Source organism: Prunus avium, chromosome 4 (genome assembly GCF_965620075.1).
Source record: "Prunus avium chromosome 4, drPruAviu1.hap1.1, whole genome shotgun sequence".
Taxonomy (NCBI): Eukaryota; Viridiplantae; Streptophyta; class Magnoliopsida; order Rosales; family Rosaceae; genus Prunus; species Prunus avium.
In genome coordinates this window covers 29,712,892-29,734,757 of record NC_142287.1, presented here as the reverse complement: position 1 = coordinate 29,734,757, position 21,866 = coordinate 29,712,892, and the positions used below count along the sequence as shown (strand labels likewise).

Here is a 21,866-nt window from a genome sequence, read left to right as displayed (position 1 = left end):
GTTACATGTGTATATTATTTCCCAATTTTATTATGCCTTTTGCCTTTTATGGATAAATAAGTTCAGGGATGTTTGAGTATAGTATTGCCTAGTATATTGTCATGGAATCAAGGTAAGTGTTTTATTTATAAAATTGTTGAGGTCTTTTTCTTCCAGCAGCCAGACGAATGGGCTTGGGCTGCTTAAAGGATGAGCGGAGGAGGTTGCCCCTGTTTCTGAGTTCAAAGACCAGACTCCAAGAGAGTTTTGAAAGGAGTAGTGACAACCTTAGAAAACACCTTGGATTCTTTCACCAATCAACCAAATAAACGTGACAAATTAGCAATGGAATGGCTTGGCATGAGGAGCTTGTGGCATGAGAGCTAAGCTTTCACAAGTTTAGCAATTTGAGAGAGAGAAAAGCATGAGTTTAGCATAAACAGAGAGAAGGCTGTGAATTCCTAAGTGATTCTAAGAAGGTTGGCTAAGGGGGGAGAAAGATGGGAAGGAACGATGGGTGGTTTAAGTAATTTCCAGCAGCTTGACGAAGAGTCTGTCAAGATCTGGAATAGCTTGCCAGAAGAGGAAATTGGAGGAGATGGAGAGGTGTGGCTCGAAATTGAAGGGTTCCAGAGGTGAGAGATGATGCTTGCTCTCTGGGTCTGGTTTGCTTGCCTTCGATTGAGTTGTTTTCAATGGGTAGAAGACACTCCCTTTTATAGCCGATGGAAGCTCCTCCTTCCCAAGAAACCCTAAAAGCTTTTCTCCAATTTTCCCAAGTCTCCCCTTCCCTTTTTCTTCTCTCCTTTCGATTCATCCTCTTTTATGCAATTTTCCTCAGTCCAAACACACCAAGACAAGGTTTTTGGGAGCTCTAAAGCCTTCCCGCAGCTGCTCCAGCGTTGAACTCCTATTTTTGGTTATCATCTCACCTTCTTTCCTTCCCTCTTCTATGGCCAGACCTGGTAGGAGAAAGAAATTGGTAAGGGCGCTGGTCTGAATGGTGTTTTGCTCAAGTATCCTTTGGTTTTTTGGATGGCTTGTGTTGGGATTTGTCTTTGGCCATGTGCTGGAGGCTCCCAGCAGTCCACTCACATGGGTAGCTTTGGTTTTGTCATTGTTTTTGTTTCTAGCTAAGTGCTGGAGAGATGGCAGATATTTACCTTGGTTACTTGGGCCTCTCTAAGGTGATGTGTTAGTTTTTCTAGGGTATTGGGCTTCCTTTTCTCTCTCTTTTATGCTTACCCACATATATGGGCTCAAGAAATGGGCTTGAGTTTTGGGCTCCCAAGAAACCCAAAGCTTCCATTTCTCGGCTCATCAATGGGCCTTATGAAAGCTTGTTACCATCCATACCACAACCCACTCAGCAAGCCCTGAGCATTTGCGTGGCTTGGGCCCACTTAAGCTTGTAGCATGGCTAGGTATAAAATAATGATCTTCCGCTTGGCATGGCATGTCGCTTGGCGTGCTTGAATTTTGTCGTCTTTGAAAAGAGACATAATGCTTGACAAAATAATTAGCATGAGCTTGTAGAGCCAATGCCTTTTATAGGCTCATTTTAATTCCTAGCATGATAAATTGCATATTTATTTGGCATGGCACGTGATCGTGGCTCGTGAAAGCGTGCATGACGAATTCCGCATACTCTGAATCGGGTTTCTTCTTAATAAGGTGTCGCATTGGGCCGGGAATTTATTTGGGCCCAACCCTTGATTTTTTGGGCCTCAACAAAAATGTTGTCCACAATGTCAATCTGTCATTACTGAAGGTAGCAGTGAATTCCATGAAAATGTAAGGAGTTTTTTTGGGTTTCTGGAAATATGAATATCATTTCCACTTTTTTGGGTTTCTGGAAACATGACAATATACTGGGCAATACTATACTCAAACATCCCTGAACTTATTTATCCATAAAAGGCAAAAGGCATAATAAAATTGGGAAATAATATACACATGTAACTAGTTCCAAGGCAATCATGAGCAAGGTCTAAAATATCAATGATATCGGAAATATCGGTAATCCAAAAACACGGAAATTTCGATGGAAATATCGGGATATTATCGATATCGATAAAAATTGAATAAAAACCACGGAAATTGTAAGAAAAACTTTGAAATTTTTATTGAAACTTTGGAGGATGTTTATTTAGTCAATTATCCGTTAGTTTATCACAAAAAATTAGAAGGAAATGCATTGCATGATGGATTTAACTGATTTAAGTTGATTATACAACGAGCTGGCAAACACTGTGAGTGTAGAAAATATGTAGTAATTAATCAAAAAAGATTAAACACACCATAATCATTTATATATAATGATTTACTACAATATTTTACACTTTATACATTGCATGGTAAGATACATGAGTGATTTAGTACCACATAGAGTTCCTATGAGGTTCAAAATTTTCACTATCTTCATCATCTCTATGTGTAGAGTAAGTGTATTGTAAAGAGTAGTCATCAAATGATAAATCCCCAAAATAGTTTTGCATGTAATTGTTAACATGCCACCCATATAAAAATAAATATGAGCATATTTTGATCGTTCGAAATGGAGTTTTGAATTATGTTTTATGGGGGTTGTGAAAAGTAGGTGGTCAAATGCCGTTCTTAACCTTGCATGAGCGGGAAAGAAAGTTATTGTAGAAATTATTTTTTTTCCAACCACCTTGTAAACCCTAAACCCTAAACCCTAGCACTTTTTGAATTATTATTGACCCTAAAAGGTAATCAATTTTAAAGTGTAAAAATTAGAATTAAGGGCTCATCCCTAATATAAATAGCATTCCTCCATGGGTCTAACAAGTAATGGGACAATCGCTTTTGAGCGATTGTGAATAGCATTCCTCTATGCCTCACCCTATATATATAATATGAAAAGTCTCATGTATGAAAAAGTTGATTCCATAATACCCCTAACGCCTAAACCCCAAACCCTAAACCCTTAACCCCAAACCTCTAAACCCTAACCCCTAAAACCTAAACCATAAACTCTACCATTTTAAATCAATTTTGAAGTACAAAGAAATAGTTAATTGGATGATATGCCAAGTGGCGGTTTTCCTTGCTGACACTTGGAAGTGGATGGGATACTAGGCTCACCGTGTGCACAAAAAAATATATACGTATTTCTTAGCACCAATACTTTGTATCCCAAGTCCAAAAAGTGGTTTACAATTGTTTTAAAATTACAATTTGGGGGGTATCCCTAAATGTGAATGATGCAAATGAAAACATAACCACACTTTGTAAACCCTAAGCTATTGTTTATTTGATCACATAAGGACGGGATCGAAATTTGAAGTATGTAATTGAAGGAAATGTCATACCAATCCTGACACTATTTTTTTTGGGGAATTGTTTGAATTATGAACGATTTTAAAATAAGTTGTGAAGTAGAAAGAAATAATTAATTGCATGAGAAAAATACAATAACAAAACAATACATACCTACTTGTCACACTAATACATAGGAATATCACAAGATATTCATAGGAATTTTCTGTGTATTTTTATGAATTTTAATTTATTTATTATGATTTTTAGAAATTAAATTATCGATAAATAATATGAAATATATTAAATTGACACGTGGCAGAGTTTTGGACATTGATTTTTATGACATGGCATGTGTGTCATAGACATTGATTTCTCCTCCCTATTTTGTTTTCGCTGGCGCTCTGTTTTGAGTGAAATTCTAATTTCGCGCTACCCCTCTCATCCCTCATCCTAAAAAAAATTCACGCTTCTTTTCTCTTTTCAGCCCCAAATCGAAACCACTTCCCCCCTCCTCTCTCCTTATCTATTTTCCAGACCCAAACCCTAAAATTCGCACACCCACTCTCTACTCCGCCTCTCCCTCTCCCTCTCCCTCTCCTCATATATCTGTCTCTGTCTCTCTCTGTATGTGGCTACATGGTCTCTAAGAAGAAGTTTGATTGCTTTGTAAGTATCTATTTCTAGAATTCAATTTCTTATTTCGTATTTGGGTTTCAAGTTTTATTTTTATTTTTGCAGAATCTAGGTTGGTTTGTCTCCTCTCTCCCTCTTCGTTCCAGTAACCCTCTTGCCCTTGGTTTGTATCAATTCCTAAACGCCAATTTGTTTTTTCTTTAAATATGTTTCCTGATTAATTTTTCTGTATTGGTTCTGTAAAAAATGGGTATTTTGTTGTTGGTTCATTCTATCTAGTTCACGGTTTTAATAAATTTTCAACCATCCTAAGCCCATTGTACAGATTGATGGTAGAAAAAGTAGCAGATCTTGATAGTCTTGAAAGTTTGTGAATCTCCTTTGTTTAATTGTGTTGTGAATTTTTTTTTAGGGGATAGGATGTGCTGTGATTCTTTGGTGGTATTATTATATGAGGAGAGGGACTTGCAGATTTGGCACTTCTTGTAAGTTTCGCCATCCTAAACATGTAATTAATTTTCTGCTCTTCTTCTTTCTGTTTATAGATGAAGACTCTAGTTGGTACGATGGTCAGGTACATAGGTTTTTAGTTTACCTTTTGGTTATTACCAAGTTGAATGATTATGTTACATCTAAAGTTGATTCAATGCTCACAACTCTTTTAGCATATTTCATTGCCTTAAAAGTTGGAAGTTTTTCCTTTTCAATGCAATTTCCTTCCCTTTTGTAGAATCATACAGCTTGCTTTCGAACTAATTCTTTTTGCTTGTAAAGAAGTATATGACAAGGTAGTAAAAGTTGGATATTCCATTGAAGTTGCCTGGAGGATATATATATCATCATATGTTCTCATTGACAAATGTGGTATGCATGGTGGCAATTGCCTAGAATGTCCACTATTTCTTTATGACCAGTTCGTCAAATGCAGGAAATCATCACGAATCTGAATTTGAACCAACATTTAATTATCTTGTTTTTATATTTTAGTATTCTACTTGCTGGCTATTCTGATGTAGATATTGAAATTTATTGTATTTGTCACCAAAATATGTTTTGTAAATACTTCGAAATGAAAGGTTTAGTGCTGCTTAGAGTTGCTATGGGTTCATTTTTGTATTCTTGTTTCAGGTGTTTGATTGAATTCTTATATTCATATTGTTGAAGCCTGCCATCCAACGAGTGGGTTTCATTTGAAATTCTTAGTTTGGGTGTTTAATTCTTGTTTTTATTCAAATTTAAGTTTTGGTTCAACAAGAATTCCAATTATTATAATATTTTGGTTATGCGCTTCACTTTTGCATAGCCTGCATTCTTTTGTACACATTTTCTTATTAAATTTCTCAAATTTTAATAAGTATTGAAGCCCTAATGACATCTTCGTGATGCTTTTAAGAAGCATATTTTGACAAGAAAAATGACATTTTTGAAGCTTAGGCTTTGTTGGGTAGGTGGATTGGTTTGTCTATGCAAATTCAGTTAAGTATTTTGCTTTGTTGGGCTTAGGCTATATATATCTATTACGTGTGCAAGCTTTTAGGCTAATAGCTCCCAAGAGGGGTAGACTGTAGGGTGGGAGGCCTGGCTGCTGTAATCAGCCGTTGTTTGCCTCTTGGCATGGCAAAAGCAGCGGTGGAGCTCCCAAGAGGTCGTGGTTGCAGCCACAACACAACAGAACAAACCCTCCTATAACACTGATACCATAACAACTACCAAGACTAGTATATTATATAATAAGTCTTCACACTCCACCATAAAATCAGTCCGAAATAAAACAGTATGCCTTCCTCCACATTGTCTAAATAAAAGACTGAAATTGAATCAAATCAAAGTGCATGAAATGCATGTCATAGGATAGTACCCATTAATTGAAGCGCTATTGAACAAGAGGACGGTCAGCATCCTTCAAAAACTTTGTCTTGATTTTGTTGAGTGTGGCTACAGCTTCTTTCATACTTATCCTATCTTCTGGGGATTCTGCACAGCAAGTAAGAGCTAATCTCATAATGGCTGATATGCAATCCCTCTTCCTCACATGATCATCTTCTTGTTCTGTCCCGATACCAAGCAAATTGGCATCCACAACTTCATCTATCTTTGCATCTGGTAATACTAGTGAGTTTGCAATCCATTGCTTTATATTCATTTCCCCATCAAACATCTCATCTATTGGCTTCCTTCTTGTGAATGTTTCCATCACTACAATTCCGAAACTGTACACATCCCCTCTTGTTGAAATCATTCCTTCCAATCCATACTCTGCATTATGAATTATACTTATATATTCATGTTTATGAATATATATTAAATGAAAATTATGCATAATTAAGTACAGCACGTATAGAATTGAAAGATATTAAATTAGCAAGTACATCACCTGGAGCCATATAACCAACAGTGGCTAGAGTCATGGTTTGGGTAATAGAATCTCCTCCACCCAAGAGTTTTGCAATTCCAAAATCAGCAACATGTGCAACCATATCATCATCCAGTAGTATATTGCTTGGCTTCATATCACAATGCACAATAGGTATTGAATAACCATGGTGTAGGTATTCCAGTGCAGATGCAGCATCTATCATTATGTTCAACCTCTGTAAGATATTCAGAGAAGAGCTTTGGGAGTACAACCACTTCTCAAGGCTCCCATTTGGCATGTAATTCAATACCAGGGCTTTGAAATCAATTTCACTGCAACAACTGATGATTTTGATAAGGTTTCGATGACGAATATTGCTTAGCATTTCACATTCCCTATCAAAACTCTTGAAAGCCCCTTCTAGCTGTAAACTGAAAACCTTTACTGCAACATCTATTCCATCTGAAAGTGTCCCTTTATATACTGAACCAAAACCCCCACTTCCAAGTAGGTTGTTTTCATTAAATCCATTTGTGCCCCTTATAAGTTCTAGATGTGAAACTCTTCTCCAAAGAAGTTGAGGCAACGAGGTAGCCTCTCCTGCAACTTCCACATTCCTTTTCCTGCGTAGTACAAAGATAGATACAGAGGCCCCAAAGAGAATTACTGATATAATCCCTGGGATGATATATTTAGCTTTCCTCCAATTTGGTTCAACTGTACCATTTTTGCATGGTGGAACCTGAAGTCGGGCTGCACCACAGAGTGCTTTGTTTGAGACAAATGATTGAGCGGAGAAGTTTTGGAACGGTCCACCAGTTGGAATTTCTCCTTGGAACTTGTTGAAAGACAAATTCATATACTTGAGAAGTGACAGAGCTTCTAAAGACTTGGGAATCACTCCAGACAGATTGTTTCTGGACAAATCCAAGAGTTGCAGGCTTAGCAAGCCGTCAAATGAACTTGGAATAGGGCCTTCCAAATTATTATTTGCCAAGGATAGATTAACCAAATCCCGAAGACCCCCAATAGTGCTTGGTAGGATACCAGATAAATTGTTATTTGATAAATCTACCAGTGTCACAACTTTCAACTTTCCAATATCTTGTGAGAGATTTCCAATTAGATAATTGGATGATAAGTCTACAGACAAGATATAGGCAAGTCTCCAAAAGTTAGATGGTATTGTGGAACTCAACGAATTGGACGCCAATGATAGATATCTTAGAGATGCGGTTAGATTTCCCAAGCAAGAAGGGATAGAACCATAGAGCTGATTACTACTCAAATATAAGTAAGCTAGGTTATCTAATTGACATAGTTGATATGGGATGTACCCTCGCAACTTGTTATCATTCAAGTGTAAAGCTTGGAGATTCCCTAGTCTTCCCAGTGAAGTTGGAATTGATCCACTCAGTTGATTGCCTCCCAGAGCTAACATTATCAAGCTGCTCAAGTTGCCAATACCAATGGGAATGTTACCGCTCATGTTGCAATTAGATAAATAAATATATTGAAGCGACGATGTAGAGCAATTTCGAAAGGAATCATCAAGTCTAGCATTTAACGGATTAGCTGCCAAGGTTAAAAATGTCAAATTTCCAAGATTAGCCAAACAAGAGAGAGTGTTTGCTTCTGGAGTTGAAGTATCAATCGTCAAATTATTCATGCCTAAGCTAAGCTGCTGAAGGTTTGATAAGGCACATAGCGTGCTAGGAATAAACCCTGTAAATGAGTTTTTCCCCAAATCAAGCAGTGTGAGCATAGAAGCATTGGAGAGGTTTGGGAGTACTCCGCTGAGACCAGCTTCATGAAGATAGAGGAATTGTAGGTTTGGAAGCCCAAGACCTAAGTTTGCTGGGAGGGTACCCGATAGCTGATTCCAACTAAGCGACAGGGATCTGATGGTGGAGATATTGAATATTGAGGACCATGGAATAGTGCCTGCCAGTGCCACAATGTCACAATCCTATCTACAACAATTTCAGTATATATGGATTTATGTAACCTAATCTAACCCTATCTAATCGTTCATGACTTTTAGTATAAAATGTCACATCATAATATTAATTAATACAACAATTTTTAAACAGAAATCTCTAAAAATAAAATAAAAGTCCTAAATAGGTTTGTCTTTTGAAACAAAACACGTTTGAGGTTGCATGTCCTTATACTTCTTTTTTTCTTCTGTTGGTTAACCTCAGATTTGAACATATTGACTTAGATAGAGTGTTTATTAGGCAAGTCAATATGTTATATTCATGATTGTAAACCTTGCTATTCGATTCTAATGAATTTTCCAGCGATTTTGACAACAACCAAAAAAAAAAAAAAATGTTATATTCATGCTTAACTATCTCCCTCATTTACTAAAATATGAAATAGTTAAATAACAATAAATTATGCAACCAAAATAAAAAAAGATAAATCATAATTGGATCATCATAATGAAATATCAATTACCCGTCAAAGTGTTGCTGTCAAGGTATATCTCCTTCATCATTGTTAAGTTCCCAATATATTTTGGTATGCTTCCACTGAACTTGTTGAACCCCAACGTAAGTATACGAAGCTCTTTGCATTGCCATAATTTTGATGGAAGTGGACCATCAAACTGGTTGCGAGCCAAATTCAATGCTTGAAGACTAGGAAGATGTTGGCATATATTGCCTGGAAGACCACCACTCAAGCTGTTTCCAAATAGAGTCAACGTAGTCAAAGAAGACATGTTGAAAACAGCCACAGGAACAGGGCCTTTTAGGACATTAAATTGCACATACAACGTCTCCAGCTGATGTAAAAAGCCAATCTCTTTTGGAATTTCTGAAAAATCATTAAAATATATGCACATTTATATGTTAAACTCATGTTTTATGCACATATAATGCACTGCAACAAAAGCTGAGTCATATATAACTGTATCACATCAAGGCAATGCACCAAATATATATACCATTGAAATTGTTGGAGTCAAGGGTTATCGTCTTCAACATTGTTAAGTTCCCTATTTCTCTGGGTATCGCACCTGTTAAGTATGCCAAACAAAGACTTAGAATACATGTAAATAAATGAAATTAGAAAAACACCACATTACATAATTTATAGAAAAGCTATCAGAGTGGCTATTTTTGGAGGAAAAAAAAGAACTCTCAACTAGTCACTTGGTCACTTTCTAATTGGTTTATTAGTATGTTACAATTTTTTCACTTGAAGGTACAATATGGAATTTTTCTACAGTATTAGATTTGAAGGGTGTTTTTTATATTTATAAAATATTATGTTATAATGGGCCTCTATGTGAAAAAGGTCATAAATATTCCCGATTATTTACAATCTATCATCTTTGTCTTATCATTTGTAGCCTACAACATGTACTCACTAGTTTCATAAATGTAAGTTTTGTAAAAACTTTGAGTATATAAATAATTTTTTTTAAAAAAAAACAACATTATAGACTCAACCGTTCTTAAAATTAAAAACCAAATACATAATCTATTCAAGTGAGAGTTTTTGAGTATTGGATGACCTGCAAGTAAGAAAAAATTAGCATAATTTTCTAAAGAAAAAAAAAAACATATTAGGCTTACAGATTAATAACAAGATGTTGAAACATAATGATAGATCAACAATAGAGTCTAGATACCTTGTTGACACATACGTACCTGATAGTTTGTTATTGCTTAGATCTATGTATTGCAATGCAGACAAGTTGAAGATAATCGTCAGTAGAGAACCTGAAAACTGATTGCCACGCAAATTGATACTTTGAAGTTTGGAGAAGGACCCAAACCACGATGGAATATATCCATTAAAATTGTTGAATTTGAAGCTAATAAACTTGAGGCGACGCAAATAAGACAATTCATGGGGCAGGGTGCCATGAAAACTGTTGTTTCCTAAGTCCAGCTCAACAAGAAATGAGAGGTTGCCTAAGTATGGTGGAATGGTGCCTGTGAGATCCATGTACGAGAGATTCAATGATGCTACTCTAAGGTGACGAGCACCACAAACAACGCCAGCCCAATTGCAAACGGAGGTGGTCGTTGACCAATTGACCAAGATGTTGTGAGAGTCACTAGTGACATGGGCTTTTAGAGCAAGAAGAGCAGACTGGTCCGTGGTGATGTTGGTTTGTGCTGCACCTACTGTGCCTAGAGAACTGTACTGCAACTGCAGCACCAGCAAGAAGGTGATTGACAAGAGGAAACAACTTCTCTCCATGACCATGAGCACCGAAAACAGAGAAGTTCCTTCCAACTTCAAATTGTTTTTCGTTTGTTTTTTCCTTTCCGATTTAGAACTTGAAATCATTGAATAATTAGTTGCAGTGTCAATATATATATGAAGGTAGAACAAGGTGCCGAAGATTGAGGCACATGATTGCACCATGGGAGGAAGAAATTCGCGAGTAGCCAAATGCAACTGGTCCATTCATTGCAACGACTTAGACTTGTATTAAAGGAAGAATGGACAATTGGGAATCTGTTTCCTTTTCCACACCTCTGTCTTCACAAATGTGCAAGAACTTGCTATACATACTTCTCTATATATTCCGTCAATCAGATATGGATGGTCAATCCACCAGTCTCCACGGCATATGTATTAGCAAGTTGTTGTACATTTTTAGGCCAATTTCTTCTGCATGCTGTTATATGCAATACCCAAAAAAAAAAAACAACAAAAAAAAGAGTCTAATTTTAAACATGGTTATCTTTTAAGCGTTGCTACCTTATATCTTGAAAAATTCGCCTATTCATTTCACAATCCTTTTATTTTTCTTTCTATATTCAATCGAATTTCATGAAAGGTTGAACGATGATGAAATATTAGTCAATGCGATAAACTATAATTGTATGAATTACATATATAGAGTTAAATTGCAATTATTTTCTTTTATTCTGATTTTTTTAATTTGGCAGTGGCTCCAGGAAAATTAAGAAATGCATGGTAGAATTATACCATTTCAATTTTAAACATACAAGTTAGATATCTGGCTATTTATTTCTCAATTATTCAATTATTTGCCAAGAGTTTTGTTTTATTTTGTTGTGTTTTTTTTACAAAAACATATTCTAACTCTAATGTAGAAGAAGGGGATCAAACTCGAATGCAAAGAGACCAACACATTGCTTCAATCAACTGATCTTAATTACACATGCAATTATTTGCCTAGAGTTTGGTGAAAAATAATGCATGTTATAAACTGTTTCATGGTTTTGTGTTGGCAGTAGCACACTTTTTTCATTTACGCACTTGAATTTTTCATCATGGACAACACCCTCTCCAGGCCCTCCACTCACATGGAGATGGAGTGCAATCATCAAAACGTGGGAGGCCCAGTACTCCTCTTTTTTTGGACAATTGGGCATCTGTTTTCACAAGTGTACAAGAACTTGCTGTACTGTACATATATGTCTCTATATGTCTCTATGTATTCTGTACAAGAACATGCTATCAGATATGGATGGTCAATCCAGTCTCCTTCGCATAATAAGTACCCTTCAATCTGATATTTTTTTCTTCATTTTTTTAAACAGGAATATCTAATTATTCAGGTACAACGGGACTTCAATGAGCACATGTATGTCTATTTATAAATATGATCCACCGCCATACCTTGGTGCACCGACTTAGGAAGATTAACCCCAGCCACATATGTGTGGCTTTCTCTAGATAATTCTCCAAGGTTGCATGTGACCGCCGACTTCCCATTTCTAGAATTCTCGATACCCTTCTAGGGTATTTGCTACTCAAAACCAAAAGAAACTACGAAAAGGATGGTGGTGGAGAACAGACGTCGTGACGACCGCCTGTAATGATTGGAAGAAAATCACAATAAAATGAAGACAAATAGGGGAAGCTTTCTATCTTTGAAAATGGGGGAAGAGTAGAATGGAGGAAGAACAATGACTAGATTAACTCTGGAAGTGTTTTTCCAGAGAGAGAGAGATGCGTACTAGATTGACTAATAGGCATGAATAAGACTAAAAACCCTTGTAATCTTTTGGCACCAAAGTCTTTGATTGGTACATTCGTTTTTTCAAAAGTCATTATGTCATTAAGTGGTACATGGACTTACGAATTTTTAGCAAGAGACTGCCGACCATACAAGACTTGAGTCTTGGTCAATGGTATAATAGTTAAATCACGTACGATGGTGAGCTTAGTCATCAGCCAATAGAGTACGATGGTGACTCTTCAATGCCTCTACTATAGCTTTTTCCAAATCTCACGTACCAATCAAAGACTTCGGTGCCAAAAGATTACAAGGGTTTTTAGTCTTATTTATGCCTTTTAGTCAATCTACTACGCATGCCTAGCTAGGGCTACTCTTGCAAATGAATAACGTGTAAAATGGGTTGAAGATTTGGAATCTTATCGGGACGGCATTATTTCATTAACTCTTTCGCACCCTCCTTTGCCTCTGATAAGCCTATATTTTATATATATTTTATGCCTCCTTTGCTTATTTATTTGTTAATTTCCTTGAATTAAATTGGTTGTTTTAATTGGTTTTGTGAGATTTGTGAAGGAATTGTGAAATAGGAGAAAGTGGGCAAAAAAGGGCAAGAAGATGAAGATTGGAGTTTAATTAAAAAAGAAGCCAAGTCATTCCTTTTGTTGCAAGGAATGTTGTATTAATTTCCTAGTTCAAGAGGGTTCAAGTCTTATCAAGTCAAACAAGGAGAAATAAAGAAGACCTTATTTTAGAAGGAATCCTATTTTTATACCAATTGTAATTATACCTTAGGTAGGATTTCTAGGAGTGTTATAAATAGAGAGTTTAGGTCATTGTTCGAGGGATCCATTACCCATTATCCATCCGCGATCCCCCATCATCTACCATCACATTCCTACACATTCAGACTCATAGCCAAAACACTCAAAGGAGAGAGAGTTTTAGAGAGACAAAGAAGACGACCTGAAGCGAGAGTTGCTGTTGTGCAGAGATCAAATCTTCAATTGGTTTTTTCTTTCCTATGACACTGTTTATCATGGTTTTTATTAAAGTTGTCATGAACTAATTTCTTCTTGCTAGGGCTACGATGTAGCCTAGCCATGAATACTCAATTACTTTAGTCAATGTTAGTTCCAAGTATTTTTCCATGTTGAGTATCTTTTACCATGCTTAATACTTTGAATGTTTGGCCAACATTTAATTGTTTTGATGCTAAATTGACGATAGGGATATCCAATTTAGGGTTGCTTCTTGTAATAGATGCCATGAGTTACATGATTAGACAGGGATGTTTGTCATGACTTATGTGGTTGTTTTACAGATTTTCCAAGGAGTTTAATGGGTTCTTATTATCTTAATTCCATCACTAGGGATAGAGTGGGTTGGTAATAAGAATACTTTTGGTATAACCAGGGATGGAGTATCGAATAAAGTAGGGAAAATCAACTGTCAACATGGAGAATAATTAGGATTAACATGCTAAGGGAATTGGGTAGAATTGGTTATGGTGAAATCGGAAGCTCTAGTGCTCTCATAACTTGAATCTCACTATTTTATTTTTCTAAGCTTGCTTTTATTCATTGTTTTAGTTAATTAATCAATCAAAATCTCATCATTCAATTGTTCAAATAAAGTCTTGGGTTAATCACAATTGGTACTTAGTAAATTAAATCACTCTTCGTGGGAACGACATTTCACTTATCACTGTATTACTTGTGCGGATTGTGCGCTTGCAATAAATTTCACAACAGCCTCCTATATATATATATATATATATATATATATATATATATATATTCAATTATATTGTGCTCAGTAGCCAACTCCACCAAGGCAAAGAAAACTTTGCGACATAATGCCTAGCTTTGCAAATTACTTATTCAGCCTTACTTATTACCTCAACATTGCTCACTATTTCCTTATCTTCCTTTTCGCCTCCTCATATCAACACACTAGTAAACTCTCTTTTGGTGATGCACTTCCAAGTGTGAAACCATGCATTAATGAGGAGAGACGGGCTCTCCTTGCCTTCAAACAAAATCTCACTGATCCTTCTGGGAGGCTTTCTTCTTGGGTTGGTCAAGCTTGCTGTCAATGGAAAGGAATTTCATGCAACAACATCACCGGTCACGTTGAAAAGATAGATCTCCAAAATACATACACATATACACTGTCTATTTTTGAAGGAGAGTGGGAAGAGATGGAGAAGTCTTCTTTGGGTGGTGAGATAAATCCTTCTTTACTTAGCTTGAAACTTTTGAGCCACCTAGATCTAAGCAGGAATGCTTTTCAAGGGATTCCCATTCCCACATTCTTCAGTCAGCTCAAAAGTTTGAGGTATCTCAATCTCTCATGTGCTTCATTTGGAGGAGAAATTCCAGCACATCTTGGTAACCTATCAAACTTGAACTATCTTGACCTAAGTGAAGAGTCTGACTATTCTTCACTTGAACTACCTTCCAACAGCTTGAATGGGCTTTCCAATCTCTCTTCCCTAAAATACCTCAATCTTGAAGGAGTGGACCTCAGCAACACTGGGGTAAGTTTGGTAAATGTTTTAAGCAAGCTTCCTTCCCTACTAGAGTTGCACTTACCAGCATGCCAAATTAAAAGCCTTCCAATCTCACTAGGAAATGTTAGCTTCACATCACTTTTGATCCTTGACATGTCTTATAATGATTTGAAGTTTCCATTTCCTGAGTGGTTCTTTAATCTGTCTAGCCTCAGAAAACTTGATCTAAGTGGTAATTTTTTGGGTGGTCCAGTTCCCAGTGATTTTGAAAGCCTCCAATCACTAGAAGCCCTTGATTTATCTTTTAATGATCTTGTAGGTCAAATTCCCAAATTCTTCGGGAACTTTTGCAATCTAAAGACATTGAATCTTGCAAATAACCAATTTGAAGGGGGGATTCAAGGGCTTTTGGGGGGTTTATCAAGTTGTCCCAATAGTGAGTTAGAGTCACTAGATTTGTCTTCTAATAAGCTGAAAAGCCAATTGCCTGCCTCTATATAGGGATGCTACACAATTTGAAGTATCTTAAACTCTACATCAATGATATGAGTGGGTCTATTCCTGAAAGTTTGGGGCAACTCTCTAAGCTAGTTCACCTAGATCTATCTTTTAACCCATGGGAAGGGTTTTTAACTGAAGCCCATTTCATAAATCTCACAAGATTGGAATACATTGCATTGGGTAGAGTGGATCCATACCCAAATAAGTCTATTCCCCTCAGTTTTAAGGTGTCTGACAATTGGGTTCCTCCTTTCATGCTTCACACAATCAACATTGGGAACTGTAAAGTAGGTCCTGTCTTTGGGTCATGGCTTCAATCTCAAACTGACCTTGTCTTTGTCAAACTTCGTGCCGCTGGAATCTCAGATTCTATACCAGAGGATTGGTTCATGAAAATATCTTCCCAAGTTGAGTATTTGGATTTGTCTTACAACCAAATCCATGGAAAGCTTCCATTGCAATTGAAATTCCCAAATGCTGTGCTTTTGGATTTGAGTCATAACCAATTTGATGGGTCAATTCCACTTTGGTCTGGTGAAATGTGGTTCGGTTTAAGCTTGAAACCAATTCATTTTCAGGCCCAATTCCATTGAATTTGGACCAAAAGTTTCCAAAATTGGAATCATTTTACCTTGCTGAAAATCATTTGAATGGCACCATTCCAACTTCCATTTGCCACATGAAACGCTTGTTAATCCTTTCTCTGAGAAACAACAAGCTATCAGGAGAATTTCCACAAGCATTGAGCCTGTTGCTTAACATACTGATTGTAGATGTTGCATACAACAATCTCTCAGGCAATCTTCCTAGTTCAATGGGTGCCTCAGGTACTCTTTTCATGTTGAAGATGAACAACAACAATTTCGAGGGCGAAATTCCGTTTTCCTTGCAAACCTGCACTTCTTTGAGGAACATTGATCTTGGGGATAATAGATTCACTGGTCAAATACCTCCATGGATAGGATCAACTGCTTTCTCGGTGTCAACCCTAAGGCTGAGATCCAATTTTTTAAGTGGACATATCCCACAACAGTTGTGCAATCTTGGCTACCTTCACATCCTAGACCTTGCTCACAACAACTTTTCCGGGACAATCCCCAAGTGTTTGAACAATCTCACTGGTCTCAGAATCTTTAATGACAGTTTTTATAATATATATCTAGAGTATGACCAACAAACAACAGTGATGAGAGGAAGAGAACTCCAATTGAACACTTCTCTAGCGTATGTAAAAAGCATTGATCTTTCATCAAATAGGTTTGAAGGTGAAATCCCTCAAGAAATATGCAGCCTCGTTCTATTGCGCAACTTGAACTTGTCGATGAATCAGTTCAGTGGAAACATCCCATCAAAGATCGGAAACTTGTCGCAGCTCGATACTCTTGATCTCTCACTCAACCACCTGTCAGGACAGATTCCTCAAAGTCTTTCATCCTTGACCTTCTTGTCTAACTTGAACTTGTCTTATAACAACTTGAGTGGTGAAATTCCTTTGGGAAACCAACTCCAAGCACTCCCTGATTCATCCATTTATGAGGGCAACCCATTCCTTTGTGGATTTCCTCTTTCAACCAAGTGCTCCGAAGATGGCAATTCTACTCCCAAGGATCCAAAAGACAATGACAATGAAGATGGAAATGAGAAGTTCTGGTTCTATGTAAGTATGGCACTCGGTTTTATCGTAGGCTTTTGGGTTGTTTGTGGCACATTAATTGTGAAGAAGTCATGGAGATATGCTTATTTTCGATGGTTTGATGACATCAAGGAAAAAATTTATGGTGAAAGTGACTCGTCTCGAAAGGAAATTTAGATTAGAAAAGAAGAGTAGAAGTAGCTCTTTAAATCAAAATGCTTCACCCCCTGTGACGTTTTCTCCCTTAGTTTGTAATGTATACTTATTCATCTAGAAATAAATAAGTTATAGTTTGATTTGCTGTTGTTAGAACACCCACAGTATTCGTCCTTGTTGGGTTGATGCTCTCAAAGGTGACTTGATCATTTGGTATCCTTTGACTTGATCATTTTAGTAATATGATGATATTTGAATAAGAACCTAACTATTGTGCAGTGGATTCAAACAGATGATTAGAGCCATCTGTTCATAAACAATGTATTTGTTCTATCCATCACTGTATCATGTAATTTGCAATGCACTTGAACTCCCTTATTTTCCTAGTGCTCAACCAAAGTAACGATTAATTATTAACAATTGCCATTTGCCAAGACTTAAGTCTTGGTGAATGCTTTCCTCACTCGGTTTTGTTCGTTTTATTTATGCCTACTTGCCAATCTAGCGAACTTGTAAAATTTGTTCAATATATATTTGGAATTTGGATGTGACATCCTGTTTGGTTCATTTTTACACATGATTTATCATGTTATTCACCCATTATTTTGAGTTAGTTCTTGACATTTTATAGCTTTTTACTTTCTTTTTGTGTTTTCATAGATTTTAACTTGGTTAGAATGAAAATGAGCTAAAAGTGCATTATTGGTTATAAATTCTGTTTTTGTTCATTTTCGTAGGTCAACTTCTTGGCCTTGGATCAGCATGCTCCAGTGCTCGGATGAGGTGAAGATCTTCATGAAACTTGTTCCAATGGATGTTAACTACAACATATCCAAATTTGAGCTCCATTGGACAAGTTTAGCCTATCCAACTGATCCTATATGTTACAGCAGCTCTGGAAATCCGAAGTAGGCCAGTTTTTTTACCTCCATAATGTTATCTTGATTCTTCTTGTTACCATAACACTTGGTAACAAGAAATTACTTTGGTTGAGAGATATTATCTGAAACAAAGAGCATCTTGGTGAAGACAATAACAAAAGAACCCATCATAGCAAGGGGACAAAGGCTAAGGCTTTAACAAAGGTGGTAGTTTTATATTAAAAGAAAAAGCTGGAAAGGAGGAGAGAGGAGAGCAAAGAGCATCAGCCCTTGCAATCAGATTCATTATTGAATTTTGCAGAGATTTTGGAGCTGGAGATGAAGCTTGGAGCTAGGGAGCTCAAGGAGGAAGACAAGGGCAACAAAGCAAAGAGTGGAAGAGATTTCCACCATTGAAGACCTTGAGCTCCCATGTTCACAAAATCTGTAACTTCTTTCTAATTTTGTTTTGAGTTTGTATTTGAAATAAGTATGAGCAACTAAACTCCATAGCTAGGGCTTAGGTTGAAGCCCTAAACATGATTACTCTATTGTTTTGATGCTTGAGTGTATGAATTTCTAGATTTTGTTGATGAATTTCAATTCACTAAAATAATCTATCCTTGATGTATGTTCTTCTTTGATTGATCACCTTTGAAAGCATGCTTCTTGAGGTTGTTGGGATTGTGTGTATCTTCATATTTTCCTAAGCAACAAATGGATGAAGTAAGAATCATCCATGTGAATTGGTTTCTTGAATACCTAATGTAAACATCATGCTATTAGGGTTCTTGTGGTGTTCATATTCTCTTTGAGCTTAATGGGTTTTTCTTGTAATTGAATCAAAGTACTAAGCACACCTAGATTCGGTTATAGGGAAGGCACAAGCATTGTAGCACTAGTACTGCACTTTACGTATATTAGAGAGAATCAATGCGTCTTGAGCCACTAGTACTAGTCTTGATTGCGAACATCTTCATCAACACATTTAGAGTTCATCACTTGTGTATCCATGAACATGGGTAGAATTGTTTAGGGTGGATTCCGAAACCCTAGTGTTTGTTACTTGGTACTTTCACATTTTGATAACTCATATATGCCATTCTCATTTAAATTCAAAGTTCATTTACTTTCATGAATTAGAATTAGGCCACTTGAACCAAACCAAACCAAACCCCCCCCCCCCCCCCCCAAAATTGTGTTTGTGTGTTTACATTGTTTGAAACGTGGTGTGTTTTTGTCATCGCTTTTTGTCTGTGTACTTGGTTTTGGATTTTGATTCACCGTGTATTCTTCGTTTTTGTGTGCCGAATCCAACCATATAAAGAACGTGAAATTTGGACAAATGGTTGAAAAATTATAGGCCAAACACTGAACAGAGGTCGAAATTGAAAAACAGAGAAACGAATCTGTCCAAATGGTGATAAAAGGGTGATAGAAAGTGCTGTTTGTGTTTTTCTTTGGTTTCTTGTTTTGTTTCTTTTCTTTTACCTTTCTTTACTCATTTTTTAGTTCCCAATTTGTACTGTGTTTGTGTGTTGTGTAAAATAAGTGTTCTTTATGTACTCAAATTAGAACTTATAGGAAGCCGACAAGTTCTTCGTGGGATCGACCCCGTACTTACATAATCTATACCTCAATAGATTCGTGCACTTGCGGGTATTTTTAATTGGTTGTTTGCACATTAATTTGTGTCAATTATGAATACAACACATCCCACATCGACCAACGGAGACGGGGTGATGTGCCTTATATGTACATGCCCACCTCCATCTAGCATGTGGCCTTTTGGGAGCTTACTAGCTTCGGATTTCATGGGAACTTCGAAGTTAAGCGAGTTCTTGCTAGAGCAATCCCAGGATGGTTGACCTACTGGGAAGTTGCTCGTGAGTTCCCAGAAACAAAACCGTGAGGGCAGGGCCCAAAGCGAACAATATCGTGCTACAGCGAAGCCGATCCAGGATGTGACATTGGATGTCAATGATTTAATGATTCTGCTCAGTTGCTGATAAGTCTATATTTTACATATATTTTATGTCTCCTTTACTTATTTATTTGTTGATTTCCTTGGATTAAATTGGGTGTTTTAATTTGTTTTGTGAGATTTGTGAAGGTTGTGGAAATAAGAGAAATTGAGCTAAAAAGGGCCAGAAGATGAAGATTGAAGATAATTTGGAAAGAAGCCAAGTAATTACTTTTGTTGCAAGGAGTGTTGTCAAATTTCCTAGCTCAAGATGGTTCAAGTCTTACCAAGTCAACAAGGAGAAATTAAGATGACCCTAGATGATTAGAAATCCTATTTTTATAATAATTGTAATTATACCTTAGATAGGTAGGATTTCTAGGAGTATTATAAATAGGAAGTTTTGGTTATTGGGGGGAGAACGCTAGGCCATCAAATTCCTACACTCATTAAATCATGGAGAAACATGTCGCTAGTAGTATCCTCATTGAATATATACTTGGCGTTCTACTTGAAGAATTCAGTGCCTTCCATGTCTTCATCAACCATTATGTTTCTCAATACGTCCTTCATGAACTAATTTCTTTTACTAGGGCTACGATGTAGCATAGCTACAAATACTCAAATTCTTCTTTGATATTGTTAATTTCATTTATCTATACAAGTTGAGTGCTTGTTACCGTTCTTAATGCTTTAAATTAATTGGCTACTAATTGCATATATAATTGGAAGAATTGAGTTGAGACCAGAAGGAGATGCCTAATAAATAGCTTCTTGTAATAAGTACCATAAATTACATAGCTGACTCGGAAGATTAGATTATGGTTTATGTAATCATTAGTGTTTTTCACAAATCTTAATGGATTATTAGCCATCTAAATCCATAACTAGGAATTGAGTGGGTTGACAGTAAGGAACACAACTAATATAACTCAGAAGAGAGTATTGGTGAGATAAGGGAAAACGATTATTAGCATTTTAGGTAATTAGGATTAATAAGCTAGAAGGATTTGGGTGGGATTAGCTAAGTGAAATCAGTTTCCTAGTGCTTTATCATCTTTGTTTTCACCTATTACATTATTTACTTATTCTTAATTTACTTGCTTAATTACATTTTCGTCATCATAATCATCTTTTCGTATAATAAAAAATACATAGACGATTTGGTTTGGTTCGAATTGGTTTTTTTAAAATGCAAATCGGAACTAGAACCTGACCAACTGATCCGGTTCAATTTTTTGAACCATAATTGACTTTTTAGTCAACACTGGTTTTTTTTTTTGCCGCTTTGTTCATCTCAGTTTATCGGCTCTTCGGCTCTAATGCCCACCCCTAGCCAAAACCATCATGCATCCATAGATCAATTTCTAAGACTGGCTAGCCAGCCCATGGGTTGATGGGGCCCATCCAGCCCATCTATGAGATAATGGAGACCAATGTTTCCCTAAACCCTTTGAGGGCCCACCCCCACTGTGGTCAACTAATTCTTCTACCATTATCTTGATTTACTTTTCGCTTCAACCCTTGATTTGATATCATTGTTTTTGTCCTCAAAGTGGAAAAGTTGCACCTTTATGAGAATCCAAGTGTTTGAATAATATGGCTACATTGGGGAATGGGGATTCCACTATATTTGTTATATTTATCACTATCATGTTATTTGCAATGTAATCACATACCCAAAATAAAGCAAACACAGAGAACATAAGAATTTATAGAGGTTCGGCAATGTGCCTACGTGCTCTTGGTGATTCACCCGAGAAATTCATTAGTATGCAAGAACAACTTTGGTTACAATAAACAACACCCTTATCTCTCACAAACCCTAGCTCTCTTTTTCTCACCTTTGCTGACAGGACCCGGCCCGAATTCCTCGGAACCCGAGACGAATCTTGTGGAAAATTCCGACATCATACCGATGCCGGGCCCACTTACTAAAAATCGAGACTTTCTGTCGAAATTTCGGCAGTCTCCCGTGTAAATTTGACTTTTCCCAAATTTTCAACCTGTAAAAAAATTCACAATTTAT

The 21,866-nt window shown here is 36.7% G+C and overlaps 1 protein-coding gene and 2 pseudogenes across 3 annotated transcripts; 1 reads left to right on the top strand and 2 right to left on the bottom strand.

Moving 5' to 3' along the window:
• Positions 1 to 5,583: 5,583 nt before the first annotated feature.
• Positions 5,584 to 8,467, bottom strand: LOC110746166 (uncharacterized; annotated as a pseudogene). Its single transcript, XR_015835334.1, has 3 exons — positions 8,453 to 8,467; positions 6,272 to 8,222; positions 5,584 to 6,153 (listed from the first exon to the last, which is right to left on the bottom strand). The product of XR_015835334.1 is annotated as an uncharacterized LOC110746166 (transcript).
• A 241-nt stretch (positions 8,468 to 8,708) lies between these two features.
• On the bottom strand, positions 8,709 to 10,605 carry LOC110765897 (uncharacterized). Its single transcript, XM_088251933.1, has 3 exons — positions 9,916 to 10,605; positions 9,207 to 9,278; positions 8,709 to 9,076 (listed from the first exon to the last, which is right to left on the bottom strand). The coding sequence occupies exons 1-3, from the start codon at positions 10,562 to 10,564 to the stop codon at positions 8,709 to 8,711; spliced, it is 1,089 nt and encodes a 362-aa protein (XP_088108059.1). The 5' UTR covers positions 10,565 to 10,605.
• Positions 10,606 to 14,035: 3,430 nt separating this feature from the next.
• Positions 14,036 to 18,526, top strand: LOC110763651 (uncharacterized; annotated as a pseudogene). The gene is made up of 2 exons (XR_015835014.1): positions 14,036 to 16,882; positions 17,752 to 18,526. The product of XR_015835014.1 is annotated as an uncharacterized LOC110763651 (transcript).
• Positions 18,527 to 21,866: the final 3,340 nt, after the last annotated feature.